Source organism: Sorex araneus, chromosome 1 (assembly GCF_027595985.1).
Source record: "Sorex araneus isolate mSorAra2 chromosome 1, mSorAra2.pri, whole genome shotgun sequence".
NCBI lineage: Eukaryota > Metazoa > Chordata > Mammalia > Eulipotyphla > Soricidae > Sorex > Sorex araneus.
Genome location: NC_073302.1, coordinates 195,075,882 through 195,103,357, shown reverse-complemented (window position 1 = coordinate 195,103,357; position 27,476 = coordinate 195,075,882). Strand labels below are relative to the sequence as shown.

Sequence of the window (27,476 nt, the reverse complement as noted above, 5' to 3'; positions counted from 1 at the left end):
CAGAGGTGAGAGATAAACTGACAGGATGAGGCTCCAGGCCCCAGAGAGGGGAGAGAGACAGACTGACAGGATGAGGCGCCCAGGCCCCAGAGGTAAGAGATAGACTGACAGGACGGGGCGCCCAGGCCCCCTGCAGCTCAGGCTCTGGGCTGTGACAGGCCAGTTTATGGTATATCATGTCCACTGAAGAGCCTTATCTTCCGGCACTCAGGGGAGGTACAGGAAAGGGAGATGGAAGGGCCGCAGGAAGCAGCTCAGAAGAGAAGGCTGTACCCTTCCTCTCCCCCTCTCCTTCCCGACACATGGAATACAGCTGTGATGGCTGGAGCTAGAGCAGCCACCTTGCATGCTGAGGCATGTCTGCTGTAGGCTGACTCCCAGACAGCTTTTCCCCACAGGGCCTGAAGTGCTGCACTAGTTCTTTTCCTTTCTGCCTCTCATCCCAGTGGGCCACAGTTCTGGTGGGTTTTGTCTCTCTATTAACACGATCCCCTGGAGTCTCAGCCAGTCAAGGGCATTTTCAGTATGAGGCCCAGTCGTCTGTGTGACTTTGGTCTCCACTCTCCGGGCCCAGCAGGATGACATAAGAGGGACCAGCCTCCCGTGCTTAGTCAGAGAAAGCGAGATGAAGGTGACAGCCCCGTGTCCTCACACGGGATCCTAGCACAGCTCCTTCCCCACAGGGGCCACGGCAGCTGTCCATGTGTGGGCTCTCGACCGCAGGTCCTCCCAGCCCTGTCAGCGCGGCTCACCTTATCTCTCTCCTCGGCGTCATAATGCTCGGGAAAGACAGCCTCGTTCCCTGTGTCCTCACTGATGTGTCTCTCCTCCAGGTAAAACTGCCATTTGGCCTCGAAGTAAAACCAGTGCTCCTGGTACTCTGCTTGTGAGAAGTGGGCAGGTGAGGCCAGTACTGGACAGGAAGCACTGGGCGGGGGATGCTGGGCAAGTGTGATGTAAGTGGAGGCAGCATAAGCCCCTAAGTGCTTGCTATGCTCCTTGTGTGCTGAGTAATGCGGGGAGCCGCAGAGAGGGTCCTGCACCTCAGTTCATCTGCCAGAGGGAGAGAGTGCACTGCACCCCACATCTGACAGGGGAGAGAGGGCATTGCACCCCATCATCTGACAGGGGGAGAGGGCCCCTGTACCTCCATCCATCTGACAGGGGGAGAGAGGGCACTGCATGTCATCATCTGACAGGGGTAGAGAGGACACTGCACCCCATCATCTGGCAGGGGAGAGAGGGCACTGCGCCCCATCATCTGACAGGGGGAGAGAGGGCACTGCACCCATCATCTGACAGGGGTAGAGAGGACACTGCACCCCATCATCTGACAGGGGAGAGAGGGCACTGCACCCCATCATCTGACAGGGGAGAGAGGGCACTGCACCCCATCATCTGACAGGGGAGAGAGGGCACTGCACCCCATCATCTGACAGGGGGGAGAGGGCACTGTACCCCATCATCTGGCAGGGGGGAGGGGGCACTGTACCCCATCATCTGGCAGGGGGAGAGAGGGCACTGCGTCCCATAATCTGACAGGGAGAGAGAAGGCACTGCACCCCATCATCTGACAGGGGAGAGAGGGCACTGCACCCATCATCTGACAGAGGGAGAGAGGACACTGCACCCATCATCTGACAGAGGGAGAGAAGGCACTGCACCCCATCATCTGACAGAGGGAGAGAAGGCACTGCACCCCATCATCTGACAGGGGGAGAGAGGGCACTGCACCCATCATCTGACAGGGGGAGAGAGGGCACTGCGTCCCATATCTGACAGGGGAAGAGAGGACACTGCACCCATCATCTGACAAGGGGAGAGAGGGCACTGCACCCCATCATCTGACAGGGGGAGAGAGGGCACTGCACCCCATCATCTGACGGGAAGAGAGGACACTGCACCCATCATCTGACAGGGGAGAGAGGGCACTGCACCCATCATCTGACAGGTGGAGAGAGGGCACTGCACCCATCATATGACACGGGGAGAGAGGGCACTGCACCCCATCATCTGCCAAAGGGAGAGAGGACACTGCATCCATCATCTGACAGGGGGAGAGGGCCCCTGTTCCTTGATCCATCTGACAGGGGGAGAGAGGGCCCCTGTACCTCCATCCATCTGACGGGGAGAGAGGGCCCTTGCATTGAGTGGCCCAGCCCGAGTGTGGCCCCTGCAGTGGCTGCTGGTGGCTAGTGTGGTGGTGAGGCTGGGGACCCTGCGGGTACCCACAGACTTGGTGGCTTTGCAGCTGACTGGCTTGAGACCTTGGGTTTGCTGGACCAGCCCTGGGCCCTGCTTTGCCCATCGGTGCTGAAGCCGGTGGGCTGGGAGTGGCATGGCCCGACGGACCCCTGGAACTGGAAAGAAGGGCGAGAAGGTCTCAAACTCCAGCCCGGGACACTGAGGCTTCTGCAGTGCTGGGCTCTCCCCGAGCTCAGGCCATGGGAGCCCCTGAGTGCTCCCTCCTCGGGCAGTGTGGGGCGGAGGCTGGCTGTCCAGCTCTGCACGGCCACATCAGAGCCCCTGACAGCTCAAGCAGGCTGTGTGTGTGTGTGTGTGTGTGTGTGTGTGTGAGAGAGAGAGAGAGATAGAGAGAGAGAGAGAGTTTGTATTTTTGTGTGGGTGAGCGGGTATGTGAGTGGGTGTGAGCATGTATGTGGGTGTTTATTTGCATGTATGAGTGTGAGTGTGTGTGAGTGTATGTGTGTGTATGTGTATTTGTGTATGGGTGAGTGTGTGCACATGCGTGCACGGGGTGGTGGCTGCCCACCTGTGGCTTTTCTGGGGCGGCCTCACCTGCCAGGTGCCGGATGCTCCTCTTGCAGTACTCCTCGGCCAGGGGCACCGAGCGCAGCATGTCCCTGCCCCAGCGGGCCAGCGGCTTCCCTTGTGCTGCGTAGGAGGCGAACAGGGCGGTGCACAGGGACCCCAGGAAGCCTGCAGGCGGGAAGGGGAGGCGGACCTGAGACTCCTGGGGGCTGGGCCTGGCGTCCCCCTGCCTCCTGCAGCCTGGTTGCCTCATGTGCAGGGAGGGGACGGTGCCCACCTACCTGTGGGGTGGTTGTGCGTCATCCGCCCGCACTCCACACTCACTTCCACCAGCGTGTGCAGCCGTGTGGGCTGCCAGTAGCGCATGCCAATGCACATGGCCTTGGTGGCCGCCCCGAAGCCCGAGCCTGCGGGGACAGCAGGGACAGCCTGTAATGCCGGCGACTCCCTGCCTGCCCTGGCCCCGCAGACCTGCCCCCAGACCTGCCCCCAGATCTGCCCCCGCCCTTGCAGGGTCCCCTGCCCCCTGCCCCCGCCCCTGCAGGGTCCCCTGCCCCCTGCCCCCACCCCTGCAGGCCCACCTGCCCCTGCAGGCCCCCCTGCCCCACTCCCCCCCTGCAGGGTCCCCTGCCCCCTGCCCCCGCCCCTGCAAGCCCCCCTGCCCCCACCCCTGCAGCTGCCACCCCCCCCCCGCCCCCTGCCCTCACCCCTCTCATTGAAAGGCGTGTGCCAGGCCAGCAGGTAATTGTGTGGCTTCAGCTGGGCGCAGCCTTGCGCAGTGGCAGGGTCTGCCTGGCGTTCTGGAAGCTTCTCTAGGATTTCCACATAGCGCTTCACCATCTCCCGGTACAGGTCATCCAGGCACCAGTAGTCTGGGTAGGGTAGGGGTGTCCCGTGAGGAGAGTTCTGGAGCTTCAGCTCCCGCAGGAGCCCTGTGCCTGGGCCCACGTGGGAGCAGGGCTGACCTCACACCCCAGCTGCGGGGTGGGTGCCAGCCAGAGCAGCCCTGCCCTGCCCAGCCCACCCTCCCCTGTGCCTGTGGCTTCTCCCCAGGCGCGGGCTCACAGGGCCGGCGGGCACAGAGTGGCATGGCAGTCCTGAGCCCTCCAGTCACCCTGCCTCGGGCGCCACAGCCCGTCCTGGCAGAGGGCCTGTGAGGCATCGTCCTGGACACATGCAGCAGGTTCTGTCTGGTTCTGCCCCTCGTGGGGCGTTGGGGGGAGGGGCCTCAGCCCCCCACCGTGGGCTTCAGCAGGAAGGTGCCACGGGCACAACCCCCAACTCTGGGGCCAGCATGCACCCATACATGCAGGCTTGTGACAAGAACTTGAACAGGCTCTGCCCCGAGGGTGGGATGAGGGTGCAGACCCCTGCACGTGGCCCTTTTCCTCTGATACCGCTTCTGCTCCGAGGGGAGCTCCTCTGAGCAAAGTGACACTGAGCTCCTGTGTCAGGGACCCACGCCTGCACACACATACACGTGCACACGCACAAGTACTCATGGGCACCCAGGCACATGCATACATACAGAAGGCACACGTGTACATACACCAATGCACATGTTGCATCCATACACATGCACACGCAGGCACACAGTGCACATGTGTCCATGCACACAAGTGCATGCACAGTGCTCATATACATGTACACATGCACCCGTACATAGGCACACACAGTACACATGTACATGTACACATGCACCCACACATGCAGACATGCACAGTGCACATGTACATATACACCCATACACAGGCACAACACACTTGTACACATGCACCTATACACACAGGCACACACAGTGCATATGTACATGTATGCATGCATCCATATACACAGGCACACATGTACATATGAACCCATACACAGTGAATATATAGGTACAGTTCACATGTACACATACACTTATATGTGCACACTCAGACATGCAGCATACCAGTATGTGTACACACGCACCCATACAACGTGCACATATAGGCACAAATAGTGCTCATTTGAATGTTTCCATACATAAGGCAGCACTGCTCACATGTACAAATGCATCCATACATGTGTGCACATGCAAGCACAGTGTTCATGTATGTGGTATACATGTACTTATATGCACATGCAGACACATTGCTCACTTACATGATCCCATACATACTGGCACACATTGTTCACATGTAAAAGCACCCATACATGTGTGTACATGCAGGCTCACAGTGTTCATTTACATACATGCTGGCACATAGTTCACATGTACAGGTGCACTCATACAAGTGCAGATACAGGCACACAGTGCACATGTACATGTGCATCCATATGCATGTTCACATACAGGCACAAACTGCTCATGCACACACATGTATGTACACAAGGCAAAATGTACAAACATGCATGTGCACATGTGTGCACACTTGCACATATAATACACACCCACGTGCACATAGGCCCCACATGACATGTACACACACCCACAAGGCATGCACATGGGTGCTCATACCCACGCACCCGTGTATGCCACACACATGTACACACCTGCACATACACGCAGGAACATGTGTGCAAAACCCGAACACGCTGTAGAGCCTGGCAGCTGGGCTCAGCGGTCCCCTGTGAGACAAGGTGGCTGGTGGCTCTGAGGCCCTCATGCCACTGGTATGAACGCCTGCTGTAACCCAGAGCCCCTGCCGCTGGATGCCCTGAGCACACGCAGGTGAGGGAGGGGCTAAAGCGTCACCAGGAAACAGCGTGGAGCACACAGGGAGCCTGGCAGGCATGGGGCCCCATGGACACGTCCTTGCCCCTGCAGGGGCACTGGGCATTCCCCTCCCTGGACACCTGCCCACCTCTCTGGTGCTGCTCCAGCCCCACTGGACACTAAGCCTGCTCTAGGCCTGCCCTGGGGCTGGCGTGTTCAAGTCTGGCCCACTCCAGGAGTTGGCCTGCAGCGGTGGGAGGGATTGAGGCCCACGGGCCCCAGTGGGCCTGCCTGGGCTGGACTTTGGGGCAGGGGCAGTGCAAAGACATGGGCCAGCCTGGTTCCCAGTGTGGCCTGGCCAGGTGAGCAGGGGTGCAGGGGTGTGAGGGTGTGTGTGTGTGTGTGTGTGTGTGTGTGTGTGTGTGTGTGTGTGTGTAGGTTGTCCAGGGATGTGAATGTGGCATGTTTGGGGGATGCATGGGGTTGCAAGGATGTGTGTGTGTGAGTGGTGGGAGGGATGGAAAGGTGTGAGTGTGAGGCTATGTGTGAGGGAAGGCGATGGAAGGGTGTGTGAATGTGGGGTGGTGGAAGGGTGTGAGTATGTGAGTGGGGGGGATGGAAGTGTGTGTGAGTGTGCGATGGAAGGGTGTGAGTGTGCAAGGGCATGTGAATGTGTGTGATTGTAAGTGTGTTGATTGTGTGTGTCATTGTCAGTGGTTTGAGTGTGAGTGTGCAGGGGGCATGCAGGAGGATCCCATGTGATCAGAACAGCACGCAGCCACCTCCGCCTGCCTGTGGGTCCCATGCCAGTGTGCCAGGTGCCAGCCAGTGTCCCCTCCCGCAGACGCGGCTGCCCGGAGCAGTTCCTCCTGCCAGTCTGCGCAGAGGGGACCTCTCCGCTCGTGGTGTGTGACTGTCCCGGGCAGCCCTGGAGTGGCGCCTGATGCAGGGCTCAGGGTAGGAGGGAGATGCAGCCGGGCAGTTTGCACGGCCCCGGGCACACGCGTGCGGGTGACAGGGCTGGGTCGCGGTGGCCGAGGGACAGCACTACACCCAGCGCTGTCATCGTCAGCAGCGACACCTGATCCTGCTGTCCTCGGCTGCGCCCTCCTGCCCGGGGGGCCCAGTGGGCCCGCGCATTCCTCAGCGGTGACCGCAGAGCTAAGCCGGGAGCAGCACTTCCCAGTGGAAGGCCCAGGAGGGCTGAGCGCAGGTGCACATGGGGTCTGAGTCCGTGTGCACGTACCCGCCGTCCTGGGACCCTGTGCAGTCGGGGTCCCTCCGGCCTCCTCCCAGCCTGCACTCGGGGTTCCCGAGCGCCTCCCCTCTCTGGCGGGCGCCCTGAGCAAAGCTGTGTCCAGGCCGGTGCCTGCGCGCCCCCTTCCCTGGACGGCGAGACCACAGCGAGCCACAGGCCCCCGGGGGTGCAGAGCCCCAGGTGCCCCCTCCCGTGTGCCCTGGGGGCAGCGCTGAGGCTCCTGTGGGGAGTCTTGGGGTGCCACTGAGCCCGGGTCCCTGTGGTGCCGCTGGGACGTGGCAGTGAGCCCCCCCGCGCCCGCCGCCCGCCCTTACCTGTGGTGAGCGCTGCGGCCGTGGCCATGTGCATGATGGTGTTCTCACTCACTGGCCAGGTCTCCGGGGACAGCACCAGGCGGTCCAGCTCCTCCCGGACCCTGCCTCCCCCGGCACTGCTCTCAGGGTGGGCGTTCCTGCAGCCCAGCGCGTCCCCCACGCCGCCGAGCAGCATCGCTGCCTGGAACGCCTCCATGGCCGCAGCACCTCCGAGCCCCGCACCGCAGCCGCCGTCCTGGCCAGAGTGGCCGTCAGCTGCCCACAGAGGCAGACAGCCCCGCCTGCCCTCCGGAGGCTCCAATGGGAGCCTGGCCCTGGGGTCACCCCCTCGGTGTGACTGGAGTGTGGCCGCCTCCCCAGCCAGCCTTCCCGAGCCTGTCCCAGCCCTCCACGCCCTCCTCGCCCTCTCTGAGTCCTGCTGGCACCCCTGCACACCAGGGCCATGCCTGGGCCGCTCCGGAGACCCCAGTGTCGCCGGGACCCCATCCCCGTGCTCCCGCCTAGACAAAGACTGCTCTGCCACGGCCACCCACCGAGCGTGCTCACACCCCGTGGGAACAAGACACTGCCCAGCTCACCCCGAGACGCAAGGGTCCTGTGGCACCCTCACAGCATCAGGCTATGTGGGAGAGGTTGCGTGTGCACAGACCCTTTCTCTCCGGGCCCGAGAGCACAGGGTCAAGGTGCTTACCTGGCCCGTGGCCAGCCGCTTTTCCACCCCTGGCATCCATGTGGCCCCTCAGCCCCGCCAGGAGCAGCTTTCTCCAGAGCCTGGTGCAAGGGGACCCCGTGGGCCAGATCTGCCGGTCCAGGCACTCGCTCCTGCCCACGCCCAGGGAGGTTCCTGCACAGGGCTGGTCAGCTCTGTGCTGGGCCCCCAGGCAGCCTGTGCCCCCTCACGAAGCACCCAGGCAGGGGTCCGCAACACACTGCACCTGCGTTGTGCCAGCCAGGGGATCTCCACAGCGCGCCAGGCAGAGCCTCACGGCGCCTCACCATGGCTCCACAGGCACCTGGCGGGCATCCCCCGCACAAAGTGCCCCAAAGGCCCAACGTGGACCTTCCAGGAGGCGTTTCTGCCCACCCCACTTCCTTGCACCCCCGTCCTTTGGTCCCTCACACATAGCACCAGGTTTTAACGGTATTTTACAATTAAATCACCGTGAGGTAAGTTAAAAGTTGTTCAGGACTGAGTTTCAGTCGTACAGTGTTCCAATACCCGTCCCTTCAGGGACGCCAGATGTGAGGGAGAGTGTGTCAGGGGTCCGTTGCTGTACTGGGGACCCTTGGTACGATGCATTCACCTCCACTTCCCCGGTGGAGGCGTGAAGAGATGGGGGCCACAGACTGATGGTCAGATGGCCAGTTCAATTCAGAACCAAGTAACATTATTATGGAGAATCTGAGGGGGTTCGAGGTACAGGACTGCATGTAGGTGTGGTTGGTCACTTACAAAAGTAAAGCATTTCAGCGGAGGTAATTCTGTTGGGGGGATTAACTCAAAGAGATGCTCTGTCTCCCAGAGGTGACATTCCATCTATATAGCTTTTTTTTTTCTTTCCCTTGCTGCTAGTGCTTTTTTTTTTCTTTTTGGGTCACACCCAGTGGGTTACTCCTGGCTCTGCACTCAGGAATTACTCCTGGTGTTACTTAGGGGACCATATGGGATGCCGGGAATCAAACCCGGGTTGGCCGTGTGCAAGGCAAACACCCTACCTGCTGTGCTATCGCTCCAGCCCCTGCTAGTGCATATTAAACAGTTAAGTTTCCTTCTTATTAACATGTGCAGTTATTTGAATAAACACAATAAGAAATATGGATTCCAGACTTAGTTCTCTGGGCTCTGTGAGCAAACTAGGCTCTTACCGTAAATCCCAGACTAAGTTCTCAGGCCAGTTTAGCAAATGCGGTACCTACCTAGAGGGTTCAGTCTTTTAGACCATTTACGGACTGAATCAAGACTGTGCTTTATAATTTCTAGACTGTCTCATATAGAAGCCAGGGTGGCTTTGCTACTTGCCCTTGGTCTATCCAGAGATCCTTCAGTAGGACTCAGCTTTTCGGGGTATTAGGAATTACAGCAACTGAAACCTGAGTCAAGTAATTATGAGAGTGCCCAGGAGTCCGTCAACTCCTATATTTCAGAGTCCGCCAACTCCCAGATATTAGGAGCACAGCATTAATGGTCTTTCTGTGTTTAAGCAAAGAACATTGCTCTGTAGTAAAGTATGGAAAGGTTGTAGGGGAAAGAGAAAAGTGAGTAACTCACTGCAGACACCAGAAAGCTGGACTTCATTAGTAACCAAGCTTGGCTTGGGGAACTTAGTAGCTGACAGAATGAGAGGTAAAGCATGAAGGGAAAATTAAAGATAAATTCAGGGGATTGGGGGTGCTCCTAAGAGCACTGTAAGCTTCTCTTGGGGGAGGAAAAGGGGCCATTCACTGATGAAGCCTAAAACACTTGGGGTTAATATCCAACCCTTCACCAATCAGTTTTGTTTCCTGCCACCAATATCCCATTTCCCTCCATCCCTCATTTCCTTCTCTCTCTCTCTCTCTCTCCTCTCTCTCTCTCTCTCTCTCTCTCTCTCTCTCTCTCTCTCTCTCTCTCTCTCCTGCTTCTGCTTCCAGACACTCTGGTTTGTAGTACTGTTACTGAAAGGTTATCGTGTATGTCCTTTTACCTCCTGTCAGCGTTCATTTCTTGTCCAAAGTGATCATTTCCAACTGTCATTGTCATAGTGGTCCCTTCTCTGTCCTAACTGCCTCCCCCCACAAGCTTCCTACCATGGGCCGGACCTCCTGGCCCTTGTTTCTCCTGTCTGAGTATTATTTATATCCCGCAAACGAGGGCAATCATCCTGTGTTCTCTCCCTCTGACTCAGCTTGATACTCTTCATACCCATCCTTGTATAAATTAATGACTTAATTTTTCCTGGTGTCAATGTAGTATTCCACTGTTTCGATGTTCCGTAGTTTCTTTATCCAGTCGTCTGTTCTTGGCGCTTGATTCTGCTCTCCAGACTCTGGCTGTTGTGAACAGTGCTGCGATGAACACAGGCATGCAGATGGCTTTTCTGCATTGTGTTTTTTGACCACTAGGGCATATTCCCAAGAGCAGTATCACTGGGTCATATCGGAGCTCAATTTCTAGTTTTGTTTTTTATGTCCATATTGTTTTCTAGAAAGTCTGGACCACTCAGCATTCCCACCAGCAGTGAATGAGTATTCATTTCTCCCCGCATCGATGCCAACGCTGGTTGTTCTTTGTGGTGTGTGCCTGTCTCTGTGACATGAGGTGATATCTCAGTGTTTTGATTCGCATCTTCCAGATAAGAGCACTTTTTCATGCTCATTTTGGCCATTTCTATTTGTTTGAGGAAGTTTCTGTTCATTTATTATCCAATTTTTGATAGGGTTGGATGTTCTTGTAAGTTCTCCCAGTGCCTTATATACCTTGGATATTAGCCCCTTATCAGGTGAGTGTGGGTAGGTAATTTTTCCCATTGCTTGGGCTGTCTGTATCCTGGCTGCCCTCCTTAGTTTAATGTAATTGCGTTTATTTATCTTGGCTTCCACTTGCTTCGTCAGTGGTGTTTCATCCTTGAAGATGCTTTTAGCTTCAGTGTCGTGGAGAGTTCTCCTATGTTTTCCTCTTTGCACCTCATGGATTCACATATGATATCAAAGTCTTTATTTTGATTTGACTTTCGTGCATGGTGTTAGAAAGAGGTCTGAGTTTTTTGTTTGTTTGTTTGTTTGTTTTGCATGTAGCTGACCAATTTTCCCAGTACCACGGTTGAGGAGGCTTCCTTTTCCGCTTCATATTTTTTGTTCCTTTATCGAAGATGAACTGATCATATACCTGAGGGCCGTCCCAGGATATTCAACTCTGATTGATCTGAGGGTCTCTATTCCAGTACCATGATGTTTTAATTACCACCACTTTGTTCTCTCTCTCTCTCTCTCTCTCTCTCTCTCTCTCTCTCTATCTCTATCTCTCTCTGTATGTATGTATGTATGTATCTATCTATCTCTGTTTTGTTTTTCAGCCACATCTGGTGGTGCTCAGGGGTTACTCCTGGTTCTGCACTCAGGAATTACTCCTGGTGGTGCTCAGGGAATCATAAGGAATGCCAGGGACCAAACCTGGGTCAGCCTTGCACCCTACCTGCTGTCCTATCACTCTGGTAGTAATTGCTGTCACTTTGATGACAGTTTGATGCTGGGGAAATGAAGCCTCCTGGGGCTGGAGCAATAGCACAGCGGGTAGGGTGTTTGCCTTGCACGTGGCCGACCCAGGTTTGATTTCCAGCACCCCGTATGGTCCCCTGAGCACAGCCAGGACTAATTCCTGAGTGCAGAGCCAGGAGTGACCCCTGTGCATCGCTGGGTGCGATCCCCCAAAAAAGGTAAATGAAGCCTCCCATCTTCTTTTTCTCAAGGGTTACTTTAGCTTTTCAGGGTGGGGTGGGGAGGTTGTTGTTCTGCTGAGTTTCAGGAGTGTTTGATCAATTTTTTTGGAAAATGTCACGGGTATCCTTATATGGGACTGCACTGAATCAGCACAGTGCGTGGGGAGTATTGCCATTTAATGGTGTTCACCCTCCTGATCCACGAGCAAGGGGAGGTGTTTCCATTTCCTCTTGCCCTTTTTATTTCTTGACGTGGGTGTTGTAGTTTGCTTTTATAGGACTTTAACCTCTTTAAGTAAGCTAATTCCCAGGTATTTGATTTTCTGAAGCACAATTATGAATAGGATTGTTTTTTATTTTTTCTTATTTTTATTTTTTATTTATTTATTTTTTTTGCGTCACACCCGGCGATGCACAGGGGTTGCTCCTGGTTCTACACTCAGGAATTACTCCTGGCGCTGCTCAGGGGACCATATGGGATGCTGGGATTCGAACCCGGGTCGGCCGCGTGCAAGGCAAACGCCCTACCCGCTGTGCTATCGCTCCAGCCCCGAATAGGATTGTTTTTTAAAAAAAATATTTCTTCTGTTTCAGAAATTATTTGTGTATAGGAAAGCCATGTACTCTTGCTTATTAGTTTTATAGCTTGACACTTTGCTATACAAGTCTATTGTTTCTAGGAGTTTTTTTTTGTAGTCTTCAGGCTTTTCTAAATATGGCATCAAGTCATCCACAAATAGTAAGAGCCTGGCATCTGCCTCTTCTCTCTGGATGTCTTCTGGGCATTTTATAGGGGCCGCAGTGGGGCAGCGGCCAGCAGGGGCTCTGCCGCCAGGGTGACCTCCAAGCCAGAGCAAGCACTTCCCCTTTTGTTTGGCTTGGGGTCCACGCTCCATAGTGCCCAGGGGCTACCCCAGCTCTGTACGTGGGGGACCACGTGATGCTGGGGAGGAGTTGGGTTCCAGTCACTGAGCTCTCCAACCTCGAAAACCAGCTGACGGCACACTTGTTCCCAAGCTGCGCCAGGTGTGACCTGTACAGGACGGTGTGCCGGAGTGTATGGGGTCTAATCTTACAACTCAGCGTAAAAACTGCAAACCGATCCAGTGATTTATGCTGAGCGAAGTGTCAGGAGATCCACAGACACAGAACGATCTTCCTTGTATGTCCACAGCAAGAGGCACAGGAGGGGCAGCAGATGTGCAAAGCGGTAGCATGGGAGGGGGAAGGGCATTTGCCTTGCGTGTGGCCAACCCAGGTTCAATTCCCAGCATCGCATCTGGTTCCCCTGAGCATTGCCAGGAGTAATTACTGAGTGCAGAGCCAGGAGCATCGCCGGGTATAGTTCCCCCCCAAAAAAAACCAAACAATATTGTATATATATATATATTTTTGGCTTTTTGGGTCACACCCGGCGATGCACAGGGGTTGCTCCTGGTTCTACACTCAGGAATTACTCCTGGCGGTGCTCAGGGGACCATATGGGATGCTGGGATTCGAACCCGGGTCGGCCGCGTGCAAGGCAAACGCCCTACCCGCTGTGCTATCGCTCCAGCCCCCCAAACAATATTGTAAAAAGTACATTTTAAATCAAGAAAAAAGTGGCTTCTACTTGTCCGGTGTAGGCCAACCTCACTCGGGGGAGCCCTCTGGGGGTCTCGCCAGCTGCTGCCGCTATTTGTTTTCCACTTTTGAGTTTTGCTCTTGGCCTCCCTGCAGCCCTGGGCAGGCACACGTCCCACTGCCCTGTTGGACATGCCCCGCAGTGCCCCTCTCCGCCGGGCCTGTTTCTTGGGGGCTGCACGCCACAGCCTCGGGGTCCCCCAGCCTCCCCAGGCTGCTCCCAAGGCCGTTCACCCTGAAATGGCGGCAGCTCCTCTGGGCTCTGCCGGGCACAGCCTGTCTCGGTGGCATCTTTGAGGGGTGGGTGTGGACAAGCCCCAGGAATGTGCCAGCTGTCACTAGGGAGAAGGACACTCTGCAGAGCTGTCATCCAACGGGCCAGCTGGCAGCGCCCAGGCGGGCTGTCAGCACTGCTGGGACACGATGCTCTGCTGAGCAGCCTGGGTAAAACAGGCATCTTATAGGGTCCTCAAGCGCCACCAGGAGTGATTCCTGAGTGCAGAGCTAGGGGTAACCCCTGAGCATCACCAGGTGAGACCCCCCCCAAAAGAAAAACAAAGCAAAGCCTGAGGGAAACAAATATACGTGTGTGAATTCATATACGGTATTCAGTAGTTTAAAGCTGGGCGTTAAGAGGACGCCAGGGCGAACAGAACAGCACAGATGCCGGGGTCTGTAAGACACGCAGGAAGGGTCCAGAGATGCAGCAGTGGATCCTGGAAGACAGCAGCTCCCGGAGATCTCCAGAACCCATGCCAAACCGATTCCACCGGGACACCTCAGATGGAGCAGGTGTGCCACGAGCTTCCAGAGTAAAGCCCAGGCACGTGGGTTCAGGGACTAAGACTCCAGGCCTCGCGTGGCAGTGGAGACAGGCCGTCTCCCCACCCCTGGGGTCCCCGCTGTCACGCCCACGACCTGCCTCCAGGCACATCTCAGCCCATCAACGCCTTTGATCCAGAGACTTCCGGATGAATCTCAATGGATTAGCTCCCTACAGAGATGTCTCTGGGCCCCAACTCTTTACAATTTTAGAATTCCAGAGGTGCGACCTCTCCTGGTATTCATAATAAGCAATAGAAAATAAATATCTAGGGGCTGGAGCGATAGCACAGCGGGTAGGGCGTTTGCCTTGCACGCGGCCGACCCGGGTTCGATTCCTAGCATCCCATATGGTCCCCTGAGCACCGCCAGGGGTAATTCCTGAGTGCAGAGCCAGGAGGAACACCTGTGCATTGCCAGGTGTGACCCAAAAAGCAAAAAAAAAAGAAAGAAAGAAAAGAAATATCTAGCATCCGCGCCTGGTGGGCAGGCTTGAACGGTGATGGGAAATTCAAAATAATGGTGGTGGGAAGGTGTAATGGTGGTGCGATTGGTGTTGGAATATTGAATATAATCAACGTCAACAACCTTATGAAAATTAAATTAAAAAGACACGCCGAGACCATCTATGCCAGAGACCGATGCTTACCAGTCGTGAGACTGCCCCCCTTCTCCCCGTCATGCCACCCCCAAACCCCAAAGCTGTGCCGCAGGCTTCCCCACAAGTCACAGGGACCTGGAGTCAGAGGGGCCCCTGGAGCCACGGGACCCGAGAGCCACAGGGACCCCGAGAGCCTCGGGACCCCACGAGCCACGGGACCCCGAGAGCTACAGGGACCCCGAGAGCCACGGGACCCCGAGAGCCACAGGGACCCCTAGAGCCACGGGACCCCGAGAGCCACAGGGACCCCACGAGCCACGGGACCCCACGCGCCCGCCCTCGCCCGGCCCCCGCCCCCGCTCGGGTTGCTGCCCGGCCCGGCGGTCAGGCGTCCTCGCGGCCCTCGGCAGCCCCCGCGAACACGGAGGCGGAGGCCCCCGCGACCCTGAGCTCCGCGCGCGGCTGCCCAGGACCCGCCGCTGAGGGTCCAGCGATAGCCGCAGGAGGGCGTCGGCGGCCGCGGAACTACAACTCCCGGCGTGCAGCGCGGCCAAGCGGCCCCGCCCCTTAAAGGCGCCGCGTCGCTCGGCCCGGCCCCGCGGCGTTCGCGCCCGGCCCTTCTGGGCCCTCCCGGTGCCCGTCCCGCCGGCCTCCGCCGTCCGGAAGGGATGCCGAGCTGCCGCCCTCGGCCCTCGGACCCGGGCCAGGAGCGCCCAGGGCCGTCCAGGTGAGCACCCGGCCTACCTCGGCTCCTGTCGGCCCCTCCCGGACCGCCCCGGACCCTTCCCGGCCCCTCCCGAGCCCTCCCGGCCCGGCCCGAACTCTTCCCGGACCCTCCCGGCCCGTTCCGAGCCGTCCCGAACCATCCCGGCCCCTCCCGAACCCTCCCGGCCCGTCCCAGACCCTGCCGGACCGCCCCGAACCCTCCCGAACCGTCCCGAACCCTTCCCGGCCACTGCCGGCCCCTCCCGGCCCCTTCCGAACCTTCCCGGCCCCTCCCGAATCCTCCCGGACCCTCATCCTGGTTCCTCAAGAGGTGTGGACCCAGACTGTCCAGGGTGGGATGGGTGTGGACACAGTGTCCAGGGGTGGACGCAGACTGTCCACTGTCCGGGTGTGGACCCAGACTGTCCGGGGGTGGACGCAGAGTGTCCGGGGGTGGACGCAGACTGTCCACTGTCCGGGTGTGGACACAGACTGTCCAGGTGTCGACAGTGTACGGTGGTGGACCCAGACTGTCCGGGGGTGGACAGTGTCCGGGGGTGGACGCAGACTGTCCACTGTCCGGGTGTGGCCCCAGACTGTCCGGAGGTGGACAGTGTCCGGGGGTGGACGCAGACTGTCCACTGTCCGGGTGTGGCCCCAGACTGTCCGGAGGTGGACAGTGTCCGGGGGTGGACGCAGACTGTCCACTTTCCGGGTGTGGACCCAGACTATCCAGGTGTGGACAGTGTCCGGGGGTGGACGCAAACCGTCCACTTTCCGGGTGTGGACACAGACTGTCCGGGTGTGGATTCAGACTGTCTGGGGGTGGACCCAGACTCCGGGGGTGGACGCAGACTGTCCACTGCCCGGGTATAGACACAGACTGTCCGGGTGTGGACGCAGAGTGTCCGGGGGTGGACACAGACTGTCCACTGCCGGGGTATAGACACAGACTGTCCGGGTGTGGACGCAGAGTGTCCGGGGGTGGACGCAGACTGTCCGGGGGTGGACGCAGAGTGTCGGGGGTGGACGCAGAGTGTCCGGGGGTGGACGCAGAGGGTCCGCGCTGAGCACATGCTTCAGGACGTCCTCTTCTCTTTTTAAAGATGTTTTTGTGGAGCCTCATGGGCCAGACCCTGTGTCCATGGTTAGGTTTCGGTCATCGTTTCAGCAGCGTCCATCCCCCAGTGGACGTTTCCCAGCGCCCGTGTCCCCAGGTTCCCTCCCATCGCCCCCACCCCCTGCCTTCCTGGGTGACAGGTGCTGCCCCCCGCTCCCCCCCCTTTGGGCATTGTGGCTGCAGTGCAGACACCAAACGGTTGTCCTGCTATCTACTTTCTACTTTCTACTTTCTACCTGCTATCTACTTTACCTACTTTCAACACTCAGTTTTTGTCCAGCGTGACCCTTTCCAACTATCATTGTCATTCCGGTCCCTTCTCTATCTTACCTGTCCTCCGCCCCACACATACTCATGGTAGAGTCCAACCACTGACCAGTCCTTCCAGCCCCTGTTTACCTTGGCCTTGCATGGTAGTCTTCTACTATGTGTATATTTCATATACCGCGAATGAGTGCAGTCATTCTAAATCTGTCCCTCTCCTTCTGACTTACTTCATTCAGCATGATAATCTCTGTGTCCATCCATTTACTTTTTATTTTTCCATTAGTTTAATTTTTAAATTGAATTACAGTGACACATTCACAAAGTTTTTGACGAATGGATTCATATAATGTAACATATAATGTAACAACGGACTGGAGTGATAGCACAGCAGGTAGAGCGTTTGCCTTGCATGCAGCTGACCCAGGTTCGATTCCTCCATCCCTCTCGGAGAGCCCGGCAAGCTATCGAGAGTATCGTGCCCGCACAGCAGAGCCTGGCAAGCTCCCCATGGTATATTTGATATGCAAAAACAGTCACAACAGATCTCACAATGGAGACGTTACCGGTGCCCGCTCGAGCAAATCGATGAACAGGGACAACAGTGCTACAGTGCTAATGTTCCAACACTCATGCCTTCACCAGGTGCTTTTCCCAACACCATTTGTCCCAGTTTCCCTCCCACCGCCCCAACCCGCCCCACTGCCTGCCACTATGGCAAAGCTTTCCTTCTCTCTCTCCCCCATCTTTTTTTAAAAATTAATTAATTAATTTATTTTAAAGTCTCAGTCATATAATGATTAAACCCCCACCCCTTCACCAGTGCATGTGTTCTACCACCAAGAACCCCATTATACCCCCTTCTACCCCCCCACCTAAGTAGCTAATGATCTTCACTTTATTCTCTCTATACTTTGAATACGGGCTGGAGCGATAGCACAGCGGTTGGGCGTTCACCTTTCACGTGGCTGACCCGAGTTCTATTCCTCCACCCCTCTCGGAGAGCCCGGCAAGCTACCGAGAGTATCAAGCCCACGCGGCAGAGCCCAGCAAGCTACTCGTGCGTATTGGATATGCAAAAAACAGTAACAATAAGTCTCTCAATGAGAGACGTTACTGGTGCCCGCTCGAGCAAATTGATGAGCAACGGGATGACAGTGACAGTGATACTTGAATACATTCCATATTTCAATAGAGAACTTACTATTATTGTCTGGGATTTCCCCCCAACAGTCAGGCCTGCTGAAAAGGCATTTAATAATTTCTTTTCATTGCTGAGAATGAAGACTCTATGAGCTCGCAGCCGCGTGGTTTTGGATTTCTGATATTTTAGGTCAGTTCACAGTCTCGATGCATTTCTGTAAGAAGCTGCTTTGGGTGCCAAAATGGGTTAGAAGACCTCTCGGATCATAGTCTTTAGGAGCAGAGGGTCCGTTTCGCGAGTGGCAGCTCTGGATCTTATCTGGGCGGAGGGTGTGCCGGTAACACCCCCCCATCTTTTTGGGACTTACAGTTTGCAATACAGATAATGAAAGGTTATCAGGTATATCCCTTTACCTGTGCCCTTCACCCCCACTCACGCGTGTGGCGAGTTCCCAACCAGTGACCTGTCCCCTGGCACCTATTTACCCTCACCTGGATATTATATATATCCTGCAAACGAATGAGTCACTCTATATCTGTCCCTCTGCTCTGACTCATTTCAACATGATACTCTCCATGTCCATCCATTTTTTTTTTTTTTTTTGCTTTTTGGGTCACATCCGGCAATGCACAGGGGTTACTCCTGGCTCTGCACTCAGGAATTACTCCTGGAGGTGCTCAGGGGACCATATGGGATGCTGGGAATCAAACCTGGGTTGGCCGCGTGCAAGGCAAACGCCCTACCCGCTGTGCTATTGCTCCAGCCCCCTCATGTCCATCCATTTAAAGGCAGATATTTTGACTTCACGTGTCCGAATAGCTGTGTGGTATTCCATTGTGTAGATGTGCCAGTTTCTTTATTCATTCTTCTGTTCTTGGCCACTCAGGTTGCTTCCAGATTCTGGCCTTGGTGAACAGTGCTGCACGAACACAGGAGTGCAGACGGTGTTTCTGCTGTGTGTTTTTGGGCCCCCAGGGCATAGCCCCAGGAGTGGTATTGCTGGGTCAAATGCGAGCTCCATTTCTAGTTTTTTGAGGAGTGTCCATGTTGTTTTCCCAAAAAGAAACTGGACCCGTCGGCATTCCCACCAGCAGTGCAGGAGAGCCCTTCTCCCCCATCCACACCAGCACTGCTCGCTCTTGTTCTTTTTTTTCTCTCTTTTTGGGACACACCCAGCGATGCTCAGGGGTTACTCCTGGCTCTGCACTCAGGAATTACTCTTGGTGGTGCGTGGAGGACCATATGGGATGCTGGGGGTTGAATCTGGGTCGGCCGTGTGCAAGGCAAACGCCCTGCCACTGTACTATCGCTCCGATCCCTGCTCTTGTTCCTTTGGGTGTGTGCCGGTCTCTGGTGTGAGATGATATCTCGTTGTTCTGATTTGCATCTCCCTGATGATTAGCGATGAAGAGCATTTTTTCATGTGTCTTTTGGCCATTCAAATTTCTTCTTTGAGAAAGTTTCTGTTCATTTTTTCTTCCCATTTTTTTGATGGTGTTGGAGATGTTTTCCTTGTAGAGTTCAACCAGTACCCTCTATATCTTTTATATTAACCCTTTATCAGATGGGTTCTTGTAAAAAATAAAAATGCGAACGTGCAGAGGGGGGTGATGTGTGTGTGTTGTTCATGGGCTCTCAGGGTGGCTCTCTCTGTCTCTCTCTGACATTGGGACAAACCCAATGTTATCCCACGGGGTCTAACTGACTGTCCTTTTCCACTCTGGAGACTGTCTTTGTATCCTGGTCACTGTTTCATTTGAGGTGCAGAGGCTTCTCGGTTTAAGGTAGTCCCATTGTTTTTCTTTGCTTCCACTTGCTTGGTCAGTGACATTTCATCTTTGAAGATACCTTTAGCGTCAATATCGTGAAGGGTTTTACCTACATTTTCTTCCATGTACCTTCTGGATTTGGGTCTGATGTTGAGGTCTCTAATCCATTTTGATCTGATGTTTGTGCCTGGCATTAAATAGAGGTCTGAGTCCATGTTTTTTGCACATGACTGTCCAGTTTTCCCAGCGCTACTTGTTAAAGCTGCTTTCCTTGCTCCACTTCTTATTTCTTACTCCTGTTATCAAGGATTAAATGATCACATATTTGAGGACCTGTGTTAGGATATTCAACCCTATTCCATTGGTCTGCAGGTCTGTCCGTATTCCAACACCATGCTTTATTCCAGCACTGATTACTACTGCTTTGTCGTCCAGTTTGAGGTTGGGGAAGGTGACTCCTCCCGTCAGCTTTTCCCCCAAGAATTGCTTTAGCTATTCATGGGGGTTTATTGTTCCATATGAATTTCAGGAGTGTTTGATCAATTTCTTTAAAAATGTCTTGGTATCCTTATAGGGACCGCATTGAATCTGTATAGTGCTTTGGGGAGTGTTGCCTTTTAACAGTGTTAATCCTCCTGATCCATGAGCAGGGGATGTGTCTCCATTTCCTCATGTCCTCTTTTATTTCTTTTTTTTTTTTTTCTTTTTGGGTCACAGCCAGCAATGCTCAGGGGTTACTCCTGGCTCTGCACTCAGGAATTACTCCTGGTGGTTCTCGTGGGGCCATATGGGATGCTGGGAATTGAACCCAGGTCAGCCACGTGCAAGGCAAATGCCCGACCCGCTGTGCTATCACTCCAGCCCCCTCTTATATTTCTTGAAGTAGTGTTTTGTAGTTTCCTTTATACAGGTCCTTCACCTCTTTAGTTAAGCTGATTCCAGGGTACTTGATTTCCTGGGGCACGATTGTGAACAGGATTGGTTTTTCAAAATATCACTCTTTTCTCTTTCATTATTTGTGTATAGGAAGACCATGGACTTTTGGGTATTGATTTTGTAACCTGCCACTTTACTATACAAACTTATTGTTTCTAGGAGCTTTTGTTAGAGGTTTTAGAGTATCGTGTCATGTGCAAATAGTGAGAGCTGGACTCCTTCCTTCCTTTCCTTAGTGTCTTTCTCTTGCCCAGGTGCCGTGGCGGGTACTTCCAGTACTAGACTGAATAGAAGTGGCGAGAGTGGGCAACCTTGCCGTCAGGACGTGCTCTTGTCCCCTCAGCCTCCCTTCTCAGAGGGGTCAGGGACCACTCCTGGACCTGCCTGCATCTGTTTTGACCCCCGTGGGTTGTACTGACTGGTCCTCAGTGCCCCGACTTCTGAGACACGGGTCACAGACTTCAGTTTGTTCAGGTTGGAAACAGGCTCTTGGGTTTGGGCTGTGAGGCCTTGTGTGTGGGAGCCGGGGCGTCGAATCCCACACATGAAGCGAAAGGAAACGAAACATCTTTGGAGAGCAAGTCCCCAGAAGTCAGGCTGAGTGTCAGGCTTTCCTCCCTGCCCGGCGGCCAGGTGTGACATGGTTGCGTAGTGGACGCCCCCTCCTGCTCAGGGCACCTCGGCCCACACACAGCGCTGCTCCGCCACGGCTCACTGCCCACGATGTGCCCAGCCCTGGGAGCAGGTCAGTCCTGCGGCCAGGGCAGGGCAGGCGCAGGGTGGCCGCAGACCCCCGGGCTCAGGGCAGGGACAGTGGTGTGGCCTCCCCCACGCCCGGCCCTCGCCTGAGCCCAGGACACAGGGTTAGTGCAGGGATCTCGCTGTCTCACACTGGGGAGGCAGGCAGACCCAGAGGAGGTGACTGCAGTGTAGACCCCTCCGGACAGTGGGGCACTGTAGGCCCCTGGGGGCTGACCCTACCCTCAGGGGCGTCTGTCTGGGCCTGTGCCCCAGGTCCTGGTGCTGCAGTGGCTGGCCCGGCGGGCGCCTCACCGGGGCCTGCTGGTCACTCTGTGCTGCTGGAGGACGGACAGTCCCTCCCCTGAGCTGCTCCCTGAGATGGTCCTGGTGCGCAGCCTCAGGTGCCGTGGGCCTGACTTCCCTTAAGTGTCGACGTAACTGACTCCCGTCTTCTGGCCCCAGACCTTAGACCTTTCACGGTGGGATTGTAATCTGGGCGCGGTAAGGAGCGTGTTCTGTTACCTCATGGACAGGGCATTTTCTCCAGAAAAGCCAACCTTCTTTGGCATGACCCTTCCACACTGCCCAGTGGCCGTCGATCGTGCAAGCGTTTCTCTCTCTTCCAGCTGAGGCTGCGCGTCTGCGATGCCGCCCGGCCCCCGCAAGGGCGCCCGCGGGGACCATGAGGGCGCTGTGGAGGGCCTGCTTCTGCCTGCTGCTGCCGCTGCTGCCCTGGGCCGGGAGTGCCACCAGGCACGCCGAGATCGCCCAGCACGCCATTGAGCTGCACCGAGGCCGCGGGGTGGCCTTGGCACACGGCCGGCAGTGGACGCTTGGCCGGTGCAGGAAGCTGTCCGGGCTGCTGCGTCAGAAGTCTGTGGCCCTCAGCAAGCTGAGAATGGCCATCCGGGCCGTGGAGCAGGACGCCAGCCTGTCGGCCGAAGAGAAGGTCTTCCAGGTGCACACGTTCGAGATTTTCCAGAAGGAGCTGAACGAGAGTGAAAAGTCAGTCTTCCAGGCCATCCACGGGCTGCAGCGGGCCCTGCAGGGGGACTACAAGGACGTGGTGAGCATGAAGGAGAGCAGCAGGAAGCGCCTCGAGGCCCTGAGAGAGGCGGCCATCAAGGTGGGTGCCACAGCCTCCTGCAGATGGACGGACAGACGGACAGAGCCCTCCTGCAGACGGACGGACAGACGGACAGAGCCCTCCTGCAGACGGATGGACAGACAGACAGAGCCCTCCTGCAGACGGACGGACAGACGGACAGAGCCCTCCTGCAGACAGATGGACAGACGGACAGAGCCCTCCTGCAGACAGATGGACAGACGGACAGAGCCCTCCTGCAGACTGTGTAAACACAAAAAAGGGGCACGCGGTGCTCTGTCTCTCTCCCGCCGCCCGCGTTCGGTAGTCTCACATTGCTTCCCGATGACTAAGGGCAGGCAAAGGAAGGAACGAGGGCCAGGCCGGTTGGTCTCAGTTGCAGTTTATTCCATTCCCATCTCCATTCTCCTCTGAGTCTCCTCCTGCTTCTCCCTCCCCCAGGCTACTTCATTCTCCTCCTCTGGATCTGGATCGAGATCCGCACTGGAACCCCCAGCCGACTCTTTCAGCCTAGTTAAATCCCCCAGCATGAGGGGTTGGGGCTTACACACAGGTGTGGTCACAATCAACAGGGGTAAAGTTCTTTCCCTCAGGGGATGCTGCTTCCAGGACAGATTCTCTTTCAGCAGGACACCCGCCCAAGAGCAGAATCCCATGGGTGTGTTTCTCCTCTCCTTGTCCAACTAACATATAAGCATTCATAATATTAATCATTTTGTATGGACATAATAGTAAGAGATGCATTAAGAATTGCTCTCCTGGGGCCATCTCGATCTCAGACTACAGTGCTCAGGCCAGATTAGTCTTTCCTATCCCTAGCAGGGTCCTAGTCTCATCGTTGCTTTTGGATGATGACAGCATTTGTCCATGATCAAACTCTTAACTTACAGTTAAGAATTGTGGTGCTGGGGCTGGAGCGATAGCACAGCGGGTAGGGCGTTTGCCTTGCACACGGCCGACCCGGGTTCGAATCCCAGCATCTCATATGGTCCCCTGAGCACCGCCAGGGGTGATTCCTGAGTACATGAGCCAGGAGTGACCCCTGTGCATTGCCAGGTGTGACCCAAAAAGCAAAAAAAAAAAAAAAAAAAAAGAATTGTGGTGCTTTGGCCTGGCCCTATCGATGTCAGGGTAGCTCAGAGATTGCCCTGGGTCCCTTCAGTCCCTTGTCAGGACCCTGCTTTTTGGGGTGCTAGGAACTAAGGGCAACTGAGGCGTAAGTCGAGAAGGCAGATGCGCAGGAACGAATAATATTCAAAGCCAATTAAATCCCAAATTACAAAAGCATAATATTGACTGCCTTCCTTTGTCCATACAAAAAGGACATTGCTTTAAAGTAAACTATTCAAAAGACAAAAGGGGAGGAGAAAGACAATATTTCACTCATACATATAAAAATCATAGATTTCTGAGGAATCTGACCTTACAAGTTAACAGAGTCTGATTAGGGGGAAAGGTGATAGACCGGTTGGGGAAGAAAGCATGGAGAGGAGTTTACAGATAAACGCAGTGGAATGGAAGTGTCTCGGGAGCACTGTGATAAACCTGAGCTCCCTGTGGCAAGGGGGACAGGACAGACCAGTGTTGTCTTAAAATGTTTAGAGATTATTACCAGATAAACCTAAACTCTTTGTGGCAAGGGAGAAAGGACAAACCAATGATACCCTACAACAGATGGACAGACAGGTCCTCTTATAGACGGGCAGACAGACAGATTCTCTGCTACAGATGGACAGACAGACAGGTGGACATGATGTCGGTGGGCCCCACGGGTGACTTTCGTGAAGCGGGGAGGAGAAAGACGGTCACTTTCTCTCCAACCGCCTCAAACACCCGGGACCCACGGTAACTGGGTTCTTGTCTCGCTCGCGGAAAAGAATTTCAGGAGTAGACAAGCAGTGAAGTAAATAGATTTTATTCAGAGGTTTCTGAGGGAGGGAGGAAGGGATAAGTGGAAAAGAAAAACCAGTAGGAGTAACGCGCTCAAGAGAGAACGCGGGCTTCTCCAAGGGTGGAGGAAGCTCTACACACATCCTAGCACTGGACACGAAAGCATGAAAGTACACTTCTCAAGGGGGGAGATGCGGGCGACACATGTGCTCGGCCACATGGCACAAGCAGCACATGGGCTCAGGCAGCATATGCGCGCACTTCCTTTGTTCAAGGTGGCCTTTATAGGGTTTCTCCAACCTGCCCCCACGTGGGGGCTTCTTCCCAGGTAAAAGTCCGTTGCTAAGGAGGTTACCAGGGAGGCTGGGTCTTCCTTAGGCTGGATCACATTTTAATCAGATTAAGGGAGAGGTTGACAGAATTGAGGAACTTCATGGGAAGGGGTCCAACCTCCTCAGGGTCTGCTGAAGGTCTTATCAGGTCTGTTTTCTGTATCCACAAGGTGGGTCAGTCTCAGGATTCTCCTTCCTAGAGACTTTGTTAATCTGTTTCATTGCCAAGGGCCTTTCCCTATCTACCTGCCTACATCAGACAGACAGGTAGACTCCCTCCTTCAGATGGGTGTACAGACAGAACCCCCCTGCAGACAGACGGACAGATAGATTCCTCCCATAGATGGGCGGAGAGACAGATGCCTCCTACACATGGATGGACAGAGCCCTCCCAAAGACGGACAGGCAGACAGCCTCCTGCGGTGCACCCGTGGCCCTGTAGTGCAGATCTCTTAGGCTCTCTTTCCAGAGGTCAGACTTTGTTTTTTCTTTTTGGGTCACACCCAGCCATGCTTAGGGGTTACTCCTGGCTCTGCACTCAGGAATTACTGCTGGTGGTGCTCGGGGGACCATACGGGATATCGTGGATCGAACCTGGGTCGGACACGTGCGAGGCAAATGCCCTACGCGCTGTGCTATCGCTCCAGCCTGAGTTCAGATTTGGATTGAGGCATTCAGTGCTCCAGCCCCAATCCCACCAGCAGGGTGACCTCCCCGCCACCAGCGTCCCGTTTCCCCGGCCACCCTCCAGGCCTGCCCCTTAGCAGACACAGGGTTATTTCATATTGCGTGTTACAACTGAATAGATAATAGGACTATCAAAACATACTTCAGAAAAAGAAAATGTGTGAAAATTGTTATATCTCATCCTGGGGTTACTAAGTCCTATCTGAGGACTACTTAGCTCTTTGTTGCTAGTTGGCCTCTGTGTTACTGTTTTTGTTTGTGGAGTGTAGCTGGCTTTTCTGTCCTTTCCCGTCTGCCCTGGCTGCTCTGCTGGGATGTCAGATCCGTGGAATCTGGAGGGTCTGTAGAGCTGCACAGATTTTTTTTTTTTTTTTTTTTTTGCTTTTTGGGTCACACCCGGCGATGCACAGGGGTTGCTCCTGGCTCTGCACTCAGGAATCACCCCTGGCGGTGCTCAGGGGACCATATGGGATGCTGGGAATCGAACCCGGGTCGGCCGCGTGCAAGGCAAACGCCCTACCCGCTGTGCTATTGCTCCAGCCCCGGAAACAGATTTTTAATCATAGTGAATATTTTGAGTTTCTGAGAATTTTTTTGGTGTGAAGTTTACTTTCTTCTTACCATGCTGGAAACGTTAAAATTGGTCTTAAACAAAGATGTGTGTTTGAGTTAAGTATTTTCTGATGAAACCGTTTCAACTGGCAGGGAGAAATGGTTGCTATATCTTGTGAGATATTAGTGTAGTTTCTAAGGTAGCATAAATCCTTTCTGGGGTGCCAAGCAATTTAAGAATGAGAACTTTCCTTCGTCCAAGCTCTGGTGTTCTGATGCAGTTAGGTAGGGAAGCAAGGGGCCGGAGAGGCAGTACAGTGGGTTGGGTGCTGCGTTGCCAAGGCCAATCCAGGTTCGATCTCCGGCACCCTCACAGCCCCCTGAGCACTTTCAGGAATGATCCTGAGTGCAGAGCCAGGAGTTAGACCTGAGCTCCCCTAGACGTTGCCCAGAAACCGAACAAAGAGACAAGAAAAAGCAGAGAAGCAGGCCGGGGTGGTCGAGCGGGGAGGCCCTGCCTAGCTCAGTCCCCAGGGCCCCCGAGCCCACCGGTGAGAGTCTGCCCCAAACCCAGAAATGACAATGAAAGTAGACAGGGGTGTAAGTGATGCTGGGGCCAGAGGGTCCTGGGTACTGTGGGGTCTCGGCGCTGCCTGTGTGCTTGGTGTGGGCATCAGCTTCCCACGTCCTCGCTCACAATCTGAGCCCTTGGCTTGGGGTGTGAGCGGTGCCTGCAGGGGCCAGCAGGGGCACGTGGCGTTTCTGGGCGCCAGCTCCAGGGCCACACGTCTACACTGTGGGCCCAGAGGCCCCCGGAACACCCAGAGGTGGGTGGTGGTTCCTTTCCCCACTGTCCTCACCCGCGTCCAGGGCAGGAGCGCAGCTGTCTCCTGCCTCTCTGGCACCGTCCTGGGAGACCTGGGGTCTCTTGAGGTCAGACTGCATCCTGTGAGAGCCTGTGGCCAGAGAACCAAGTGTCACACTGTCGGGAAAGGCCAGTGGCACCCGGCCCCTCTGGGGGTCACCAGGCACGTGCCCCGGCGTCGTCCTCACTGCCCGATGGGGCTCCGGCCGCTGGAGCTGCGGCGGGATGTTTGTGGGCAGCTGCCAGGTGGCTGGGCTGTGACCGTGCCAGTGCCTCCCCTCCCAGCCTCTCTCCGGCTGCTTGCAAACCCGCAGGAGGAGACCGAGTATGTGGAGCTGCTTGCCGCCGAGAGGCACCAGGCGGCAGCCCTGAAGCACGCGCAGCACCAGAACAAGAGCCTGTCGGTGCTGGACGAGATCCTGGAGGACGTGCGGCGGGCCGCAGACCGCCTGGAGGAGGAGATCGAGGAGCACGCTTTCGATGACAACAAGTCCGTGAGTCGGGGCCGAGGGCCGTGTGCTCAGAGTGGCCGGCGTGGGGCTGGCCCGGGCAGCCGCGTCAGCGTGCTGGATTTCACGGCTCCACACTCCCGGGCAGACGCAGGGCTGCCCAGAATGGGGTGTGGGCCCCGCGTGGCGTCAGGGAGGGGAGGGCCAGCACTGAGCCAGGGGAAGTTCAGGGCAGCCACGGGGAAAAGAGCGGGTTCTAAAAAGGGCCGTTGGGGGGCCGGAGCGATAGCACAGCGGGTAGGGCGTTTGCCTTGCATGCGGCCGACCTGGGTCCGATCCCCAGTCTGTCCCCCAAGCAGCACCAGGAGTAATTCCTGAGTGCAGAGCCAGGAGTAACCTTGAGCACTGCCGGGTGTGACCCAAAAAAGCAAA

At 55.6% G+C, this 27,476-nt stretch overlaps 2 protein-coding genes across 2 annotated transcripts in view; one reads left to right on the top strand and one right to left on the bottom strand.

Moving 5' to 3' along the window:
• ADPRHL1 (ADP-ribosylhydrolase like 1) overlaps positions 1-7,220 on the bottom strand; it is an 11,022-nt gene extending 3,802 nt beyond the window's left edge. Inside the window, exons 1-5 of the mRNA XM_055117984.1 lie at positions 7,025-7,220; positions 3,480-3,644; positions 3,054-3,179; positions 2,800-2,940; positions 753-880 (exon numbers count right to left, since the gene is read on the bottom strand). Of these exons, the coding sequence (XP_054973959.1) occupies positions 753-880; positions 2,800-2,940; positions 3,054-3,179; positions 3,480-3,644; positions 7,025-7,220 (756 nt within the window). The remainder of the gene's footprint in view (positions 1-752; positions 881-2,799; positions 2,941-3,053; positions 3,180-3,479; positions 3,645-7,024) is intronic.
• Positions 7,221-15,065: 7,845 nt separating this feature from the next.
• Positions 15,066-27,476, top strand: part of TMCO3 (transmembrane and coiled-coil domains 3) — a 28,687-nt gene continuing 16,276 nt past the window's right edge. The window contains exons 1-3 of the mRNA XM_055147570.1: positions 15,066-15,212; positions 21,791-22,290; positions 26,910-27,089. Coding sequence (XP_055003545.1) covers positions 21,847-22,290; positions 26,910-27,089 — 624 coding nt within the window. The 5' untranslated portion in view covers positions 15,066-15,212; positions 21,791-21,846. The remainder of the gene's footprint in view (positions 15,213-21,790; positions 22,291-26,909; positions 27,090-27,476) is intronic.